General features: G+C 48.1%; 9 protein-coding genes and 1 non-coding gene across 10 annotated transcripts; 5 read left to right on the top strand and 5 right to left on the bottom strand.

Annotated features, from left to right (window-relative positions):
• Window positions 1–124: 124 nt before the first annotated feature.
• SPPG_05221 (dynein light chain roadblock-type 2) lies at window positions 125–914 on the top strand. The gene is made up of 4 exons (XM_016753444.1): window positions 125–285; window positions 349–534; window positions 602–659; window positions 724–914. The coding sequence occupies exons 1-4, from the start codon at window positions 283–285 to the stop codon at window positions 768–770; spliced, it is 294 nt and encodes a 97-aa protein (XP_016607887.1). The 5' UTR covers window positions 125–282; the 3' UTR covers window positions 771–914.
• Window positions 915–947: 33 nt separating this feature from the next.
• On the bottom strand, window positions 948–2,176 carry SPPG_05220 (uncharacterized protein; the record flags this gene model as incomplete). The annotated part of the gene is made up of 6 exons (XM_016753443.1): window positions 948–1,187; window positions 1,253–1,436; window positions 1,498–1,582; window positions 1,644–1,670; window positions 1,751–1,858; window positions 1,927–2,176. 6 exons carry the CDS (start codon window positions 2,174–2,176, stop codon window positions 948–950), a joined length of 894 nt encoding a protein of 297 aa, XP_016607886.1.
• A 135-nt stretch (window positions 2,177–2,311) lies between these two features.
• Window positions 2,312–4,270, bottom strand: SPPG_05219 (uncharacterized protein; the record flags this gene model as incomplete). Its single annotated transcript, XM_016753442.1, has 4 exons — window positions 2,312–2,493; window positions 2,565–3,423; window positions 3,489–4,054; window positions 4,141–4,270. 4 exons carry the CDS (start codon window positions 4,268–4,270, stop codon window positions 2,312–2,314), a joined length of 1,737 nt encoding a protein of 578 aa, XP_016607885.1.
• Window positions 4,271–5,347: 1,077 nt separating this feature from the next.
• Window positions 5,348–5,419, top strand: SPPG_10112. Its single transcript has one exon. It is a non-coding gene; the product is annotated as a tRNA-Arg (tRNA).
• Window positions 5,420–5,823: 404 nt separating this feature from the next.
• On the bottom strand, window positions 5,824–8,202 carry SPPG_05218 (sugar porter (SP) family MFS transporter). The gene is made up of 6 exons (XM_016753441.1): window positions 7,200–8,202; window positions 7,009–7,124; window positions 6,729–6,950; window positions 6,582–6,667; window positions 6,447–6,507; window positions 5,824–6,378 (listed from the first exon to the last, which is right to left on the bottom strand). Exons 1-6 carry the CDS (start codon window positions 8,141–8,143, stop codon window positions 6,263–6,265), a joined length of 1,545 nt encoding a protein of 514 aa, XP_016607884.1. The 5' UTR covers window positions 8,144–8,202; the 3' UTR covers window positions 5,824–6,262.
• Window positions 8,203–9,023: 821 nt separating this feature from the next.
• SPPG_05217 (uncharacterized protein) lies at window positions 9,024–9,963 on the top strand. Its single transcript, XM_016753440.1, has 2 exons — window positions 9,024–9,083; window positions 9,157–9,963. Exons 1-2 carry the CDS (start codon window positions 9,036–9,038, stop codon window positions 9,778–9,780), a joined length of 672 nt encoding a protein of 223 aa, XP_016607883.1. The 5' UTR covers window positions 9,024–9,035; the 3' UTR covers window positions 9,781–9,963.
• Window positions 9,964–10,614: 651 nt separating this feature from the next.
• Window positions 10,615–12,690, bottom strand: SPPG_05216 (uncharacterized protein; the record flags this gene model as incomplete). The annotated part of the gene is made up of 6 exons (XM_016753439.1): window positions 10,615–11,213; window positions 11,274–11,367; window positions 11,426–11,636; window positions 11,696–11,806; window positions 11,869–11,930; window positions 12,001–12,690. The coding sequence occupies 6 exons, from the start codon at window positions 12,688–12,690 to the stop codon at window positions 10,687–10,689; spliced, it is 1,695 nt and encodes a 564-aa protein (XP_016607882.1). The 3' UTR covers window positions 10,615–10,686.
• Window positions 12,691–14,155: 1,465 nt separating this feature from the next.
• SPPG_05215 (imidazoleglycerol phosphate synthase, cyclase subunit) lies at window positions 14,156–15,890 on the top strand (the record flags this gene model as incomplete). Its single annotated transcript, XM_016753438.1, has 2 exons — window positions 14,156–14,275; window positions 14,346–15,890. 2 exons carry the CDS (start codon window positions 14,156–14,158, stop codon window positions 15,888–15,890), a joined length of 1,665 nt encoding a protein of 554 aa, XP_016607881.1.
• A 446-nt stretch (window positions 15,891–16,336) lies between these two features.
• SPPG_05214 (uncharacterized protein) lies at window positions 16,337–17,750 on the top strand (the record flags this gene model as incomplete). Its single annotated transcript, XM_016753437.1, has 6 exons — window positions 16,337–16,432; window positions 16,487–16,913; window positions 16,992–17,067; window positions 17,141–17,198; window positions 17,263–17,331; window positions 17,406–17,750. The coding sequence occupies 6 exons, from the start codon at window positions 16,337–16,339 to the stop codon at window positions 17,748–17,750; spliced, it is 1,071 nt and encodes a 356-aa protein (XP_016607880.1).
• SPPG_05213 (uncharacterized protein) lies at window positions 17,746–19,086 on the bottom strand. The gene is made up of 4 exons (XM_016753436.1): window positions 18,884–19,086; window positions 18,346–18,796; window positions 18,223–18,270; window positions 17,746–18,162 (listed from the first exon to the last, which is right to left on the bottom strand). Exons 1-4 carry the CDS (start codon window positions 19,037–19,039, stop codon window positions 17,933–17,935), a joined length of 885 nt encoding a protein of 294 aa, XP_016607879.1. The 5' UTR covers window positions 19,040–19,086; the 3' UTR covers window positions 17,746–17,932.
• Between the last annotated feature and the right edge of the window lie 10 nt (window positions 19,087–19,096).

Raw genomic sequence — 19,096 nt, 5'->3', positions numbered from 1 at the left:
AGCGGCTCACGTTCAGTACGTTTGTACTGGCTTTACGACGACGGGAAGCCGCTGACACACAAGCTTCCGCCACGCACGTGATTCGTCCCAAGGATGAACAATCGCGACTCCTCGCGACTCCGACGCAGCGTCCGCTGCCAACGAATCATTGCAATCAGAGTTTTCCTTTTTGCCAAAGATAGACCTACCCCATTTACCTACGAGCTAATAAGCAAGCACAAAAGCTTTGCATAATTTACTGTCTCGCATTCTCTGCTCAGCTCCCATCCTTTGACATCAGCAATGGTACGTCCCGCGTTTCGTGAAAGTAGTTGAGCGCTGCCTTTCGTTCAAGCTTCAAACAACTAGTCCGAAGTGGAAGAAACTATCAAGCGCCTTTCCTCTCACAAGGGAGTCGAGGGTATCGTCATTGTCAATATGGAAGGCATCCCAATTCGAACAACTTTGGACAATGACAAGACAGTTCAGTATGCTGCTCTGATAACGCAGTTGACAGCAAAGGCTAGGAGCGTCGTGAGAGATTTAGATCCGCAGGTACGAGAGATATTCATAATGGTTATAGCGGGATCTGGATTTGTGCTTATTACGTTGCTTGGAGCAGAATGATTTGAGTTTCCTCAGAATACGGTCAAAGAAGCATGAAATTATGGTCGCACCTGGTAATGTCACCACCTTTTTAGGTCGCGAAGGTCTGGAGTTTCATATATATTTTGGCTTTTTTAGATAAAGAGTATATTCTGATTGTCCTGCAAAATCCGCACAATCAATAATAAGAAATTGTTGTCGTGAAACTGGTCCTTATGTAGGGGAAAAGGAAACAGACGGACCCAAAGGCATTTAAAGAATAAATTCTTTTGTATTCGTCCTTCTCTGTAAATAATATCTAAAAGCTCTGTCCTAAAGTTTATGTTGTCTCCCATATACTTCCCGTCTACGTCGAAGATCGATCACGCTGTAATTGCTTTCCAGTAGATATCGTGAACATGTTCATACTCTACTTCACCCCCATACTCCTTGAGTAACTGGTCAGGTCCAATGTAATAACGGATGTTCGTCCATCCTCCCATTCCTTCGACTTCTTTCCCTGATTCCCCTTCATTAGTGTTAGTATTAAAATCGGCTTGCTTCTTAAGGTTAACAAAGTGAATTTTGGAGCGGGTGATTGGATCGAGGAATGGGCCGATGATCTGGAAGAAAAGAGAATGGTAAGAAACGATGCTAAAGTCAGCGGGGTATGCTACACGAGTCGCACCTTGAAGAAAACCCAGAGGTACCAGCTGGGATTTATCATAAAGCCCATTCCCAATCGCTCGGGATAATGATCCCCAAGAATGGCCAATACTTTCTTGGCTTGAGAGGACGGAGGCGATGTGCGTACGGACACTCCTTCGTAGTCAATTACGAGGTTCAAAGACTCTACTCCTGGCGGCATGGCACTACTCCGAGTGATTAGCTACGTGCAACAAAAAATTTGCAACGCAAAAATGAAAGCACTACCGTATTGCTCTCTCAAGGTTGAAGACGACAAAGCGAAGTTGCCGGTCGTAGGTCTTTGTGTGCTCCTTTCGCGGAATCATGTAGACTATTATAAGATGTATAAATTTCCATCATCCCAAGATTCTACCGAAGCACAAAAGACATACTCAACGGCCTTCCTTGCAGGTCAAATCCTACAAATCCCAATCAATATCCGTCGGTTAGAGCCTATGTCACATGAAATGATGGCGCCCGCAGAACCGCGTTGACTGACCAGAAACAATCTGCTTTCCCATTTTCGCCTCTTCCTCTACTTCCGCAGGATCAATCTTATGCGGCTTGTACTCGCGTCGCCAGATGAGGGTATTCTCTAACCTTTTCGCTGCAAAGCCAAAAGTGATCAGTCAAGCTTTTGTGACTTGCCCACAATGCGCACGATTCAATTCCTACCTGCCGCGGGTACATTCCACTTGGTCGCTCTCAGGTACCTTAGTAAACAAGCATCATCACACCATGCCTCCTCTTCCGTACGCTCGTCTCCAGTTGTCAGCAGTGGTGGTACCAGCTCCTTTAGCTGATCCAATTGCGCAATCTGCTCCTCATTGTAAAGGCATCGCGGCCAGTTATCTGGAACTGGTGGCGGAGACGAAGGGGTTGTGATTGGATATGAAGTTTTTGTTGGGAGCGTTGCTAGAGACATTGTGAAGGTGCAACTGCTGAAAGTTCAGACCCAGTTGCAAGTATTAGGATATTCGTAATTGTTGGAAAGATTTGCCGTGGGGGACATCGTTCGATTAACACGTCGATGGCGCAGTCATATTAGCACAAGTGGCGATTACACAGCGCTTTCCAACACCAGCAACGCAGCATTCCTTCCAGGAGACCCAGTTACACCCCCGCCTGGATGAGCGCCTGATCCACACAGAAATAGATTCTTTACAGGCGTTTTGTATCCTGATGCACCAACAGTCGGGCGAGCCCAGTAAAGCTGGTCCAGCGTCAATGCCCCGTGGAAAACTGATCAAAAAGAAGCGACCGTTCAAGATCGATTGCGAGGTCCATTACACATACATTTACAAAGTACTCACTGTTGCCTCCTGTAACGCCGAATACTCTTTCCAAATCTGGCGGGGTCAAGACGTCGGCGGCCAAAATTGACTGCGTGAAGCCTGGGGCGTACGCCTCGACGACCTGAAAGACTTGTTTTGCAAATTCCTTCTTCCTCTTTTCCCCCTTTTCCGGACATGCAAACCACTCATACGGAGCATATTGTATAAACATGGTTGCAACGTGTTTACCCTCAGGTGTTAAGGTTTGGTCCAGTGCAGATGGAATCGTCATTTCTATTAATGGCAACTTGGATGGGTAGCCCGCTTGGGCGTCCTTGTATGCTGCGTCAAGATCGGCGATAGATTCGCATCCCAGATGTATAGTACCTTGATGATGCGGGAGTGGCCTATCTGGGTTGCTGGGGTCGTTTGGAAGGCAGGAGAATGAAGGTAGAGCATCGAGAGCCACATTGATTTTGGTGGTTCCAGACGCGTAGGAAATCGATCGAACTTGATTGAGAAACTCGTGTGGTAATGCATTTTCCGGCAGCAAGTCCAAAAATGTGACTTTTGGGGTTGCATTGGATAGTACGATGGGTGCACGTATCTCTTCTCCGTTCCGTAGTCTCACACCAACCGCTTTACCTTCTGCTTCCGATACGAGAATCCGTTCAACTGGCGCACTTGTTCGAATGTCGGCACCAGCCTCTTTAGCAGCCCGTGCGATAGATTCTGAGACCGCGCCCATTCCACCCTCCACAACTCCCCATGCCCCTTTGATACCATTGACACCGCCCATAACATGATGAAGTAGAACGTACGACGACCCTGGTGTTGAAGGACTCATCCACGCACCGATCACTGCATCGGTGCCCAATGTTGACATGAGAGGTTCAGACTAAAAAGGTAGGCTGTTCATATCATGGGTGCTGCTCAGTAAGTATGAGAATGCATCGTCAATACCTCAAACCATCTACCCAACAGCTTGCTGGCAGGCGCCGTCAGTAACTCGTAAAACTCTGGTAGATTCTTGATGCCCATTGCGCGGGACATCTCGTAGAAGGGTTTTGCAGCTTTCCAAGCTTTCGGCAGCGAGCTAGCACCTCCCTGCATAATCTCTTTCAAATCAGCGGGAGGGGCATCCAGCAGTGCCTCTATTCCTTTGGCGAAGGTCTCTAACCACTTCTCATACGCATCGTAGGCCTCTGCATCTTTAGTGGAAAACTTGCTGATTTCCAACTTATTCTCCTCACTGTTCATTCCCAGAAGGAGATATCTACCATCTCTGAGCGGAGTAAATGAAGATGTATGCCGTGTGTGGATCTTGAGACCGTGTCGATGCAGGTCCAGATCTGAGATAATGTGCGGTCGGAGAAGACTAAGAAGATAGGAAGCACGCGATACACGATATCCAGGATAAATCTCTTCTGTAACCGCTGCACCTCCAATCACAGGCCGACGTTCAAGGACCAGAGGACGCAAACCATTTTTGGCGAGGTATGCGGCCGAAACAAGTCCATTATGTCCGCCTGAAGGAATGGCAGATGTATATAAAAGGTCCGGGGATTCAATTCAACTTGCTCTCAGCGCCAGCCAGACATAAAGTTATTCATACCTCCTACAATAATGGCATCATAAGTATTTGGATTGGGGGATGTTGTTGCCAGTGATCTAGCAAAAGGTGGGCATAGGAAGATGTTTCTGAGAGGAATCCGGCGTACTTGTCTCCAACCGCACATCTCCATTAAAATACTCTACAATCTGAGGATAGCTTTGACAGCGTCGTTTCAAGCAGCGAAAGCTGGAAGATGTCTCATGACAGTGTGGCTTGCTGTGGCGCAGAAGTGTGCTGCACACCAATCACACCCCACAATTAATGATCGGGCGAGGGGTGGAAACAGCGCAGATAAGGAGGTGAAGTTTGTGCCAGCAACCGTGAAAACTGGCCGAGAGCGTGATGACTTTGACCACCAAAACGATGTAAACGAATGCTGGCAGAGCTCGTACCGCCGCCATATGGACACATGTATGATTCTTGTAGTAAGCAATCGTCCAAATTGGTTAAAACGACTTGATGAAGGCGTTGTATGATACACCATTGATCGGCGTCGGAGTAACCCCACATGTTCAGCCTATCTTGTTTTTGTTACTCAGCATGTCTGGACATCATAATCACTGGCACCTCGTGCTATGGGAATGGAATATGGCATTCAGTCACTTAAGCGGCCGCAAAAAGAAAATCCTCATTCCGGATCGACATTCTCTAATATTGGTGATCTTCTGGCTACAGCGACTTGGCTATGATGTGACCAGTAACTTGCCGTTCGTGTGAGTGAAGGTAAACGAAAGCGTCGCGCCTTGACCATTATGGCTAGTTAAGCAAGCGAAAATATTGATGCGGAATGGTGAACGTGTTTGCGCACTCCTGCCCTCGTTACCTGTAACATGCTCATCTGAAGAGGATGGAATGACAACGAGTCTGGAACGAGCGGCAAAAAAAATGATTGTATATTCTACCCTCATGTGGCCCGATTTCTGACATGTCAGTCACCCACCGATTTGTCAAGGGATATTGTTGTGGCGACTGGGCACTCGCATCTTCTACCAATGGAAACACTGCGATAGACAGCTCAGCTAGAATATACAGCTATGGAGCACAACAAGATCCAGGAATCCAGATGTAAGCTACTATGATGCATATACTCATTATTTCGTGCGTTATGGTTCCAAGATACATCACTGTAAAAGCTGAAGCAGGCAAAGCTGTCCGACTGCTCATGTTTCTGTGGTTAAGCTTTACACCGCGTCATCCAATCCATTATGGGCTTGTGGTGTAGTGGCTGCATTCTCCCCTCCGGAGGGAGCGGTCCCAGGTTCGATCCCTGGCTGGCTCGTAAAATGAAGGGAGGGTAATCTTTTTGTCGATTGAATTCAGGACTGATCTTTTTGTCGATCGAAAGTCCTGGATGTAACAGAAGTGGTGAACCGTCCAATTCTTTATGATCAGGAAAATGCTTAAAACCTTTCTAGTTGTAAAAAGTATCAGGCCGCTAGAAAAGAAGGGCATTATGTAATAAAAGGTTTATTTTACCTCGGGCAATGTAAATCTAACCCCTTTGCATGAGGCGATCACTAAAACTCAAATCAAAACAAGTGCTTATTCAGAGTGCGGGGATTTAGGCTTTATGTCCGCCAGAATGGGATCTTTGGCAGCGCCACTGGTAAAATGGCTTCCTCTCAGCTTTGGTGCTGAGGCATGATGATGCTAATGAAGACGAACCAGCCAGAATTCTGTGCTCTACATCGATAGCTTTTGTCTCCAGTATATTCACAGTTTAGACGCATTTCGCCATCTTTTGTTTACGCCTTCTAGTAACGCCAATTTCCGCCGATACAGCCTGTCCCGCTTCTCCACGGCGAGCTGCACCAAATATGCCGATCTGACTGCAAAAATGAAATAACTCTCTCTATTAAACTAGCTAAAATAGCACTGTGCATCTCAACAGATTTCCACCTATCGACAACTAACATCTTCCACACGTTAAATCATGTAGCTGCATAAGCGAAAACAATAGTCGCCGTGTTGTGGTGAATCGGAGCGGGTAGCATAATAGATTTGGTCCGAAAGAAGACGCTTCCGTCTTCTGACTTTTTTTGAATGTAACATGCTTGGGCGCGCAGCTGTCCTTAGACATTGCAGTCTACCTACGCTCGCTGCGCTGGGGAGGACAAGCTGATCATGTCGCAGTTGTCGCTTCAATATACTCTAAGCTCCTCCCTTTTGTCTCGGGAACGCGCATGTACACAAATATCCATCCGGCACATACAATCAGAGCATAGAGCATGAAGGTACCTAAAAGCAGACAACAAGTATGAGTGCGTACAACCTCGTAAATGCATGCAAAGAAAGGATACACCAACCTCCAGGGGAAATGATGTTTGTTAGGCTCAGGAATGTCATCGATACGATAAAATTGCAGAGCTGCATGTTAAACATGTAGCGGCAGCGGCACCGTTAGCACGGTTTCATCTCATGGCTTTCTTTATCTTACGCACCCAATTGAAGGCAATGGCAATACCCGACCCCTTTCCGCGTATTTGCTGGGGAAGAATTTCGGACATGACGGTCCATGGTACACATCCTAAATGAAGGTCATTCAGGACATTGAGACAACGGATGGCCTTTGATAGCAGGCCACGCACCTAACCCCGTTGCATAGAATGCAACATAAAACACTAAACTGCTGAGCGATATCCAGCTCCCCCATGAGACCGCACCATCCGAATTTCGCAAGTGTTCCTCGTCATTCCCGGAAGGCGTTCGAAATGATACAGAGAGAATTACCAGCCCAACTATTGCTCCGATCAGAGTTCTCAGCAGTAATGGTCGCCGTCCTGTCCGGTCGATGAGTTGCATAGACAACACTAAAATAGCTAATCTGTCAACATGGTAGCATCTTTTCAAAATCGCTACGGACCAGACCTGTTGCGAGGCAATTGGCGAGAGCAATGAAGCTCGAAAAGAGAATAGCACTCTCCTTAGTAGGGAATCCTGCCATCGTCAGAATGGTAGCGCTATAATACATGATGGTGTTTATCCTTGTTTCAAGGGATACAAAAAATTAGAATGAAGGGCCGAAATATGTTACAAAGAGAAAAAGAGACTAAACCCACCCTGATAATTGTTGCAAAGCTTGAAGGCCAATGGCAACAATCATTGCCCTTCTGTAACCGTCCACAAGAAATAAATCTTGCCATTTGACTGTATCAACTGCTCTATTCAAGCTCTGCTGTATCGCATCTACTTCATCCTCCAGCTCCTCTCGGGTGCATGACGATTGCCTCACGAGCATTAGGACGTCCAAGGCCTCTTTGCTACGCCCCGTTTGCACCAGGTATCGTGGACTTTCGGGTAAGTATGCTATTCCAGCCATTTGGACAATCGCGGGCAAGGCAGCAAGCCCAAACATCCATCTCCAATTATTCTCATTTGTTGGAGGACGGCTGAGCGAATACGCGGTCAAATAACTCACAAGCTGCCCAAGTGTGATGAAGAAGACGTTCAGGCTCACTAGGGCTCCACGAATATCTGCGGGAGCAATTTCCGAAACGTAGACAGGAACCACACCGCCCGACAGCCCTACGCCAACTCCTGCTACGAGCCGTCCCAGGAGTAACATACCGAAACTTTGGGCAAGTCCCATCATGGCTGCCCCCAAAACAAAGACAACAGCCGCTGCTAGTATGACAGGCTTGCGGCCCCATTTGTCGGTCAAAATCCCAGCGAAAAGCGCCCCTATCACTGCACCGGCAATGACGCCGCTGACGATAATTTCGATTTCAAAATGAGTCAATTGGAATGCATCCGATATGAATAGCGTTGCTCCGCTGATTATCCCTGCATCATAGCCGGAAAGGAACCCGCCAAGCGCGGCACAGGAACACAGTGCAACTACATACGGTGAAGGGGGAGATTTAACTTCTGTCCTGCTACGGGGGCGTGGTGCGCTGTGCAATGAAGACGGGAGTAGTTGTGTGTGTGAGGTGTCCGCGTCAACGCTTGAACTGGATACAGCCACGTAGCTTGTTGCAGACGTAGGGTGGACGGATAGCGGCATAAAACGTCTGTCGTCCGGCTGCCGGGACTAGCGAGAAACAGTGGGCGTTTGCTGGAACGGGCCGCACAAAACAGAGGTGGAAAGCGACATGAACCAGCACCACGAGCGCGAAGGTCTCCTGACAGTATGGCGCAGTGTGGCGCCGCCGACCTGATCATTAGTGTTATCAGATCGACGAAAGGATGACATTAAAGATGACAAAGAAAAAGTGAATACGCTGCGGCTATCTTAAAAGAACGACGAGATGGAAGACAATGATAGGGTCTGGGTGCGTCTGGGTGCATAGGGCGGCTGCTCATTGTCGCGCGCTTTTCTCAGCCCGACTCGCACAACCACATACACGATATGCCTAGCCGCCGCATTGTGACCGACCCAGAGTCTCCACCGCCAACTGGTGTAGTCTCTGTAGCATACCCTGAACAACACTAACACTAAGCAAGGTGGAGGTATAACTGTGCGCTCCAAGCAACTGCTTATCCTGCACAAAACATTTTCATATGGACTAGTACTGCAACAAAGCATACCGTTTGTGAAGGATGCTCGACTGTAGCGTATCCATGTAGTGCTTGGCTTGAACGGTGATAGTACAAGGAATTCGGCTGCTTTATTTTTGACGATTTGGAGAATCTGTGCAAGGCGCTAGTAGCTGACAGACCGCCTTTTCTCATAAATACATCTGTTGTCAGGTTGACTCAGGAATTAGTGATTCAAACAATAGAATGATGACTGAGTTCAACTACAAAAACAAAACAGCATTGCTTGTTAGCCAACACGACGATACGATCGCTTAAGTAAACCAATCCAATTGATTACCAGAGATAACCGGTTCCAGTGTCTCCTATTGGTTGAGACATGCACTGTTACGCACCAGATTCCAGCAGCAATTAACACCATGGCCGACGACGACGACTTTGACGTGGACAAGTACCTACGTCTTGAGGTAAGGGTCTATTTGGACTCAGCTGACAATGCTTTTGCCAGAGTCTAACTCTCACTCTCCACGAATTTCATAGGCAAACAGCTTCAACCAAGATCAAGAGGTCGACCGGATCCTAAAGCTCCACGCCCAAACCCGCAACCCGCTCGAGATCCTTGACCATCCCCCTTCCGTTTTCATAACTCTTCAAGTAGATGACCGTGCAGTCAAGGTCTCGTACCGGAAGCGATCCCTCCTTCTCCACCCCGACAAATGCAAGCATCCCCGTGCACAAGAGACATTCGAAATACTCAAAAAGGCCGAGAGTGAGCTAATGGATGAGGAAAAACGAAAAACTCTTATCGGGTTTGTGACGGATGCGCGGGATGGCATATTTCAGAAGCGCGGTATCAAGGGGCCCGTTGTAGTGACAGAAGAAAGATGGAAAACATTGATGAATGATAAGGAACTGATCGCCGCGATTCGGATGGAGACACGACGAATGTTTGCTGATGATGAGAGTAGGATCAAGATGCGCATGAAAAACGAGTTTGATAGACGTGCCGCAGAGGCAGAGCAAAAGTTGCAGGAAAGGAAGCAAAAACAAGAACACGACAAATTGTGGGAGGAGACAAGGGAAGAGAGGGTGGGGAATTGGAGACAGTTTATGAAGAAGGGTGCAAAGAAGAAGAAGCGAAAGGAGGACTCTAAGCCATATTGAACGGATCGCTGTAAGCTATGTTTTTGGATAAATAGACACTTTGCAGACTGTCGTGCGTTGTTTTGGATTGTTGCCATATACGCCCATGATCGCTTACCTGCTACCCTCGGACCAATGACGGTCCACTCACCCATTCCTGTTATATGCTGGGCAGTAATATACGGATATGAACCTGTTTCTGCATAATTACAGTTGTCCCTTGCGGTTGCCTATTCAATCACTCGAAAGTACATGGTGATGGCGACTTCCTGACCTGGCCGGAATGCCATATATCCGCATACGTCCCAGTGCCAACGGGAACGCACTGATTGCTCTCCCGTTTGCTATGTCCGTTTGGGTGCTATGGCTCGCCTGCCTATGGTGACGTTCGAATTTTTGCAGCAAAGAAACATCTAGTTGTATATTGACCCGATTGGATGGGTGTTTATCATCTCCTCCGTACTCTTGAGACTTATGAGGTGAGAGCGAAGCGCCCGCCATCAGTGGAGGCGACGTGTCGGTCTGTGGTGATGATGGGCAGCTTGTCCATTTTGTCCCTTCGGGGACAGAGTGTTCCACTGGTCGAATAATTTACAGCGACACTTATTGAACGTACACGATGCCGCTACCGCCAATTCAGTCGTAGCTTTTCCCGCTAACTGCCAGAAGCAGCATTCCTTGTATGCAAATGCTATACTGTTGGAGAGCGTGTGATAATTTCCGGCTGGTCGTATCATCGGAAGATGGATTTACCAAATCTTGCTAGTCTGAACCCCTTGGTGGCTGTCCCTAGAGAAAAGCACTTGAAATGATTGCATGTGCACCGCAGAAATTGGGAAGCAAGTAGGATAATGCTGCAATTATATTGAAAAAAAAGAAGATATTCACAAGTCTGAATAAATATACCATTGGCGTCGCCGCCCCATTTTAAGCACTCATTCCCACGCCAACGCCCTTTGTTCCCGATTGTACCGCCGACATGAACCCTCGCGGACCACTAGTCTGCTTCATCACGACTACAGATTCTTCATTTTCCATTTCAGCGACCGGCTGTTGCGCGGGTTCGGGCGCTACAGGCGTTGTTGAAACAACAACCACTTCTTCGGCAGTAAGAACATCTTCAGCGGGGATGGACTCCCTGGATTTGTCTTTGCTTTTACTTGTCGATAGACCGCTTTTTACGCTCGTGGAACGGGGCAGGGCCGTAGTGGGTCGGCTGGGTCGGCTAGCGGTCTTCACTAATGTAGAGGAGGAGCGGCCGGTAGATTTCTTAGTGTTAGATTTCGAAAGATTGGGAGTGGACTGTGCTGTTGTGGGCCGAGAGATGGATTTGGAAGTTCCTGGCCGAGTACCCGGTCTGCGTGGTGACCCGCCAGAGGTCGCGGACGCAGCTGCTGCTCGACGTGCGGCACGTAGAGCAGCGGATTGCATCTTTTGAATACGATGCTCTTCGTCTGCATGTAGCGGAATAAGATTCTCAACCAGGCCTACGATGTTTAAAAACTGAAGCTTACCTTGTAGATACAGTCGCAGTTCCTCGTCCGATGTCAGCTCGCTGGCCCTGCGTCCATCATTATTTGTCGCCGTTGGATCACAGCCCGCTGCCACCTGTTTCGTGGTCATATAAAAAATGACATTTTGGATATGTTTTGTGATCGTTACTCACCAAAGCTCTTGCAACTCCCGTAAGATTATTGACGCTAGCAAAATGTAGCGCTGTGGATCCAAACAAATCCTTACGACTGAGAAGACCCGGTGCATCTCCCGATGGAGCTTGGATAGGAGACGTTGCAGCTAACGTGGAAGCTAAAGTTCCGGTTGAAACAGCTTTGCGGAGAAGAAGAGTAACGAGTGATGCATCACCAGAGTTTGCAGCCCTGCGATATCAAGATAAGTGTTTCGAACAGGTGTAAAACGTGATTCGATCTAGACGAACCAGTGCAGGGGGGTCACACCATACTCGTCTGATATGTTAAGGTCTGCTCCAAATGACAAGAGAATGGAGGCAACATGACGGTTACCCTTTCGACAGGCGACGGCGAGCGGACTAATCCGATTGCGATTTTCTGAGTATCTGACCTCATATACATATTTATTCAAGAGCCTTACCTTGACCCAAATACGGGCTTGCGGCAGTTGATGTCTGGATTCTGCCATAAGCTTTTGTAAACCTGGAAAGTCCAATGTCCTATTATGAAACAATTCACAAATCGTCACCGTCCTCCAGGGTAGGCAACTAACCGCATCTAGATCGTCACCCTCACAGGCATCCAACAGTCCTCGCTCCTTTTGAGTTAATGGCTTTGTCACGATCTCCGTCTGTTTCTTCCCCTTCGACTTCCCCGGCAAGAGTGGTAGTGTCCCCGGTGTTGTAGTGGCACCTCTTGCAGATAAGCGCATGGCACTTCCGGGCCGCCCACTCCCTTTGCCAACGGAGAGGCCTGATCCTGGTCGGGTTCCAGCTCCTCTGCTACTGATGGCAATGGCACTATCTGCTCTTCTACCAGCACTCCCTGTACGTGCTGACTTGGGGGCCGACTTTCGTCGTCCAATTTTGGTCAGAGATTGCGACTTGGATTTCGAAACTGATTTCGTCTCGGAAATCAGACGTGGGGTGGACGATCTCAATTTGGAATTGGAATCGGAAAAGTCTGACTTGGTTGTTAAGCGTGTGGTTAGCCTTCCCGTGGAGGAAGCTGGTGTTGCCCCCAAAGACGATGATGGCGTGGACTCTAGCGGTGTGCCTTCCTTTCCGACAGGTTTGCTCCCTAGCCTTGCAGACCCTGGTCTAATATGCTTCTCGACCACTGGGGGCCGGCGAAGTAGACTATGTTGCGCATCCACTCCAACCCCAACCTTGCGCGTTTCCAACATAGGAGAGTCATTTTCAGAGTCTTCTTGAAGACGGGAGAGCAGATCCGGGGTACGCATTGGTATGTGCTGGGTGCCGTAGATTGAAAGCGGATGACGCAGAGGTACACCTACTTTGAGGTACCTATTTGCAGTTATTAATGGGTATTTTTAGATAGGTTATGTTTTGCTCTGAACTCGTAAGGGATGATCCTCAAAAGTGTATCCTGCATCTTGTTCCGCAGCCCACAAATAGGTTGAGCCACGGCTTAGTCGCGCGTTTGCCCTTGAAGATCTTTCGATTGCCCAAGCCAGGTCCTCCATTCTGCAATGATGCATCGAGCGGATCGTCAATCGCAATAATTCTGCCTAGCACCGTATCTCGAGGATAAGTTTGCTGCTCGTCCTTGAAAATCAACCAAACTTCCGCCTGCTTCCATACCCTCAAAACCTCCATAATGTCTAACAAGCAGGCAGATCTTTTTCATTCATCAATACGACCATCTCGTATATCCATGGCAGTGACCGTAGCTGCCATGTTAACGTCTCACCCTATCCTTTCTTGTGCGCGGAAGCGTGCTACCTTCTTCAGGGACGCTGAGTGACAGTTCAAGCATCTAAATGCGGCTTAATTTAGCTCGTTGTGGAGGAAGGAGCACGTACATGATGCAGCGGGTCGTATCCGCTCACATCACAGCAAATTTCAGGATATTTTGTCACCAAATGTAAACTCCAGCCTGTTCTTTCCCTCATTTTTTTAAGATTTACATATATACTACAACCCCAGGCGTCCCTCATAAAGAATGCATTTCTAACTTATTTTACGCAACTGACGCACTGAGATTCACAGTGGATTGACCTGCTGCCCTGCGCGAGAGGCTGTTTAGGTCTTATCCGTGTAAGATAGCACGTTTGTATTGGAAATATATTTTGGAGTACCGTTATTGATTTGCATGTTTTATCATGAGATTTAGATTACAAGCCTGGCATGAGGCCTTCCGAATCTAACGCGACGCCATATGAGTAGTGGAGACCACGAAGCTGTACTGCAGATGAAGCAAGTCTCGGTGCTGTATTGCTGCTTGTCTACAGAGCCAGCCCAGTCCATGAAAAGGTATCGAGCGATTTGAGCAAAACATCATCATTGTGAACGAATGTTCGCAGAGGTCGATGGCGTTTCGCATGTGTTCTTGTGCGCATGTCTTTGTACCTTTGAGAATATATTTTGTCTGGCATCACATCTCTATGTTTATACCATACGACAGCAGGTGCTGTTCGCCTTTGGAGGTTTCGACGTCGAATAATGCTTATTTCCAATAGATCAATGACCGTTGTCACGGTAACAAGATGACTGATGTGAGTCAGACACCACTCAACTCCCATCTCTGGCATTAGATATATCAACCGACCTTACATTCCAAACGGACATTTGTCGACTTGGCCCACTTCTTGACCGGTCATCATTCTGTACGGTGCGCAGAGGTTTTAGCCTAGATATTCAGATCCGTCAAAGCACTTCCGTTCTGTCTGCCCGCGACATCTCAGCATGGGCGTCTACCTCCTCGACTATGGAGCGGGAAATGTTAGATCCCTTGTGAATGCAGTGAACAAACTTGGATATGAAATTAAGCATGTTGAGTCACCACAGGATCTGCTGAAAGCTGAGGTAGAATATTCTTTAAGTAGCAGCTACATGTCCTTGGCCAGAAGTCACTAAAACGCTTGTTTTTGTACAGAAACTCATATTCCCGGGTGTTGGAGCATTCGGCGCCGCTATGGTCCGATTACATACAACAGGATACGACAAGGCACTCAAAGAATACATTGAATCCGGCCGACCCTTTATGGGTATTTGCGTTGGAATGCAGTGCTTGTTTGAAGGTTCCGACGAGTCGCCGAATGTGAAAGGTCTAGGACTCATACCATCCACCGTCAAGAAATTTAACCCAGCCACAAAATCTGTACCTCACATGGGTTGGAACAGTGCTGCTCTCGCTCAGCCAAATAGTGGATTGGCGGAGCTGAACCATGACGGGGACGAAGACACGAGATACTATTTTGTCCATTCGTTCGCAGTCCCTGCCTCGAAAGCGATACAGGATTGGACATTTTCTACGACAACCTACGGAGATGAGACATTTGTCTCTGCTGTAAGGAAGGGGAATGTGTTTGCAACACAATTCCATCCTGAAAAAAGTGGGTGGGCCGGGTTAAAAGTTTTGAGATCATTCTTGTCGTACAATCCACAAGGCAACGGCCTCGCAAACTCGACACAGCCTCATGCGGATGCTTCATCAATAATTCCAAAGGATCACCTCACTCGACGTATCATTGCCTGCCTCGATGTGCGTGCGAACGATAAAGGCGATCTTGTGGTGACAAAGGGCGATCAATACGATGTGCGAGAGCGAGCCACGGAGGGTGCGGACGTCCGAAATCTTGGAAAACCGGTTGAACTTGCCAGAAGGTACTTTGAACAAGGTGCGGACGAAATTACCTTCCTCAACATCACTGCATTCCGTGACATACCCCTCCACGACCTTCCCATGCTCGAAGTTCTCAAGCGCACGTCAGAGTCCGTTTTTGTACCACTGACCATCGGCGGCGGAATAAGAGATTTGACTAACCCAGATGGAACAGTCATTCCTGCTCTGCAAGTTGCGGGTGAATACTTTCGATCTGGGGCTGATAAAGTCTCGATTGGGAGTGACGCTGTTTACGCTGCCGAACAGTACTACGCATCCGGTCGGCAGTTGACGGGTCAAACAGCCATTGAACAGATAGCGCGGGTATATGGTGCTCAGGCTGTTGTCATATCCGTTGATCCTCGTCGAGTCTATGTTGATTCACCACAAGATGCTCCCACCCATCATGTCATACCCACCAAATTCCCCGGACCCAATGGTGAACAATACTGTTGGTACCAATGTACCGTTAAGGGAGGGCGAGAGGGGCGCGATCTGGACGTGTACCAGCTCGTTACTGCCTGCGAAGCACTGGGCGCCGGTGAAGTCTTGCTAAATTGCATGGACAAGGATGGCACGAATTCCGGGTACGACCTGGAATTAGTTGCTGATGTAAAACGGGCGGTCAAGATCCCTGTGATTGCGTCGAGTGGGGCAGGATGCGTTGAACATTTTGGAGAAGTTTTTAATCAGACGGGTGTAGAAGCTGCTCTGGCGGCTGGAATTTTTCATCGGGAGGAGGTGCCTATCGAGCAAGTCAAGTCGTATTTGAAGAAGGAGGGATTTGACGTTCGTGGAATGGGAACTGGACTGTAGTGTAGTGGTGTTTTTATTATGGGTACCCAAAGCCCTATAGATTTCATTGTTTTAGACCATGTTTTTGGACACGGCGTAGCAAGCGTATGCTTTTTTTAATGCGCAAGCATCATGCATCCACGCTGAAAGAGCTTATCTCTCCGAGGTGGAACCCGCCTGTTGTTTCAACCTTTCATCGGAAACCATACAAATTGTCCGATATCTAATGAAAAAGTCACCATAACGAATCTGCTTCTAATTCCACCAGGCAAGCAATGCAGCTGCAAGCACTATCTAACAATAATCAGCATTCAATCTACTGCGACTAGCAAAAAGTCTACCTTTTATGGTCCCCTTCGCAGCTGTACAAGCTAAAGCCTGGTGACGCGTGAGGTCAAATAGAACGACCGCTGGACTGGAGTAGGTTATCACAGACCATGAGTAACTTTGCTATCGCCTCAGCACCAATGTCGGATTCACCACCCGAACCCATCCTTACGCTTGTCCTGACATCCGTAGACCTCACCGACCCGCGCATACCCGTCTTTCACATATCCGCCGACGTGAGTATCCATGGAGTGTTTCCAGAGAACGTAGTGCTCACAGTTCTTTAACAGACACCTAAACCGCCGTACACCAGGGATCACTCAACACCCACTAGAAGCTACACAGAACTCGAGCGTCTGTCAGGCCATCTCACAGCTCGTTTCCCTGACCGCCTTCCTCCCTTTCCGCCCACCCTCCCGACAAAAGAATCCGTTCCTCTGTTCAGATCCCGAATTCAAACCTTTTTGAACCGCATCGCCGCCCGCTTTGGCGACGTTGATGCCGTCGTATCGTTTGTAGAGAGCGAGTTTGAGTTTGCACCTTCCGGTGTACTTCAGACGAAAAAGAGCGGTTTTTTGAGAGCTTTTTCGGGAGGAAGTATCCATGTGAAGGAGGTTGATGTCTTTTTTGAAAGTGCCAAGGGATCGATTGGGGCATGTGAGGCGGCTTTGGGGATGTGCGCGAGAGTTGGTGAGAAGGCAGGAAGAGTTGAAAGAGGTGTGTGCACTATTTTACTGCACGGTGCGTTTTGGGCGTGATGAAGTACCATCTGACGCCTTTACGTTCTGATGCCAGAAATGGGAGCTACGGCGTTAGAGGTTGGAAATCTGCTTTTGGAATTGGATGTGGGAGATCGGAAAGGGCTCGGAGGGTGAGTCCGTATCCGTAGATGGACGGTTTCCATCACTAGATTGATGTTGTAGTAACCTATATCGACGTCACAGTGCCCTCCGGAAATTGGGAAAAGGATTTATTGCCAGCGAGAAGCCGCATGTAGACCAGGTACGGACAGAATATTGAACAAGGTTGTGTGGAGACGGTGTTCTAATCTCTAGTCCATTTCAAGGCAAACTACCTGACACATCAATTTGCAGCTGATGCAAAGACATTTATGCGGGAGACGCAGGCTGCACAGGTATAGCCTGTCATTTCATACTAAGATTACAATAACGCAGTCGTTGATCGCTCTTTTGCCTTACGCGCACCTAGGCAGCTCTAACATATCGCCTCACAACCCTGCAATCCTATGAAGCGGCCTGCAAAGCCACCCAAAAGAAACTGGCGTCACTCGACCGACTCCGGTCGTCCTCTAGCATAAAACAAGAGCGCGTTGACGCGGCATTGGTAGACCTGCAAGAGGTCAAACAACAGGAAGGGGAATGTCGAGCGCAATTTCGGACTGTTAGTGAGCGGTTAAAGGACGAGTATGTGAGGTTTTGTTCGGAATTGGATGTGGAAGTGAGAGAGGTTGTGGATTCTTATGTGGAGGCCCAGAAGGAGGGTGCTAAAAAAGAGCTTGCAGTTTGGGAGTCAGTTCTGGCGGGGTTTGCGTAGATGTGCTAGGCATATTTAGTGACTGTGGGAGCGCATATACATCTGCTTCTACTCTTTAATCCTGTCAATTTGCTAGAATTTCTTGCATCATTATACTTTGACGCTTATCTCATTATATGGATCGCTTTCTGTCCCCACTGAACGTTCAACTCGTACAACCCCATACCGCATCACCCAACCTTTCAGCCAACGCCCTTCCAAACGCCTGCCTCGGCAATCTTTACCTCGCCTTTAGCACCCTGCACACGCCCGCACACACCGGTTCCAAACAAAACCCGGCCAAACACAACGAATCTCCGATCAAATGTCGGGACAGGTGCCAGTGTTATGAAGAAGGGGGTCGTGTTTTGATGTGCACAAGGGGAGATGTAGGAGAGTGTATATGCTTCATGGGAGTGAATAAAGTTTTCGTCTGGTTGAAGGTATTTGTATCAGGCTTTGTCGTCTTTGGGTGACAGAAGTAGCAGCTTACCTTCGAGAATCGGTTCGCGGACGGGATGGCCAGATTCATCCAGTATGTCTAAACAAATCCAGCAAAGAACCAAAAGCTTCATCTTGTCGTTCAAAATACAAACCCATATCAGACAATACTCACCCCCAAACTCAGCCCATCCCCCTTCCACAACCCGCTTCAGCTTCACGCCAACATACCGCTCCAACAGCTTCAAAAAATGCTCAGTACTCTTTGGACACGTCTTTGCAAACAACTCTATCACAATCTTCTCCCCCAAAACCTCATCTCCATCCGCTAACGTCAAGTACACAACAGGATTCCCCAACTCCTTGACATATTTCTCCACCTGTTGTTTAGCAATCTCTGAGAAATCAAGAGGAGGAGGACTGGCGGAGGTGTGCACTGCAGCCAAGGAAAGGAACTCGAGCGAGGTGAGGAGGGTGGTTTTGGTGGGTGTGTGGAATTCGATGAGGGTAGTTGGGAATAAGGTATCGAGGACGTGGTAGTTTTTCTTAAGATTTTGACGGTATGCTTTGTAAAGGTGGGCTGGGAGGGGGGTTATAATTGTTTTGAGCTGTTCAGTGGCTAGTGACTAGTAGATTCAAGAGTGGGGGGTTGAAAAAGCGAGGAAAGAAACAATGGATCTCAACATATAGCATAGATTCCCATTTTCCCTTACCTCGGCGACAATCCTACACTGATGAAACTCGGGTTCGGCCACATCGCCCGTTACTTGAACCTGCACAGCTTTATCCCATTCAGACTTTCCTATCTTGAGTTTCACAGTACTCTCCGCCGCTGGCTGCGGGACACTGGCCGTTTTGATTCCCGGCATGGGTGACACTGCTAATGATATGAAATAGAAAATGGACGGACAGTAAGAGCTATTAGG

Source organism: Spizellomyces punctatus (assembly GCF_000182565.1).
Source record: "Spizellomyces punctatus DAOM BR117 chromosome Unknown supercont1.8, whole genome shotgun sequence".
Taxonomy (NCBI): Eukaryota; Fungi; Chytridiomycota; class Chytridiomycetes; order Spizellomycetales; family Spizellomycetaceae; genus Spizellomyces; species Spizellomyces punctatus.
The sequence above is the reverse complement of the archived record's forward strand: the minus strand, read 5'-3'. Positions and strand labels throughout refer to the sequence as shown.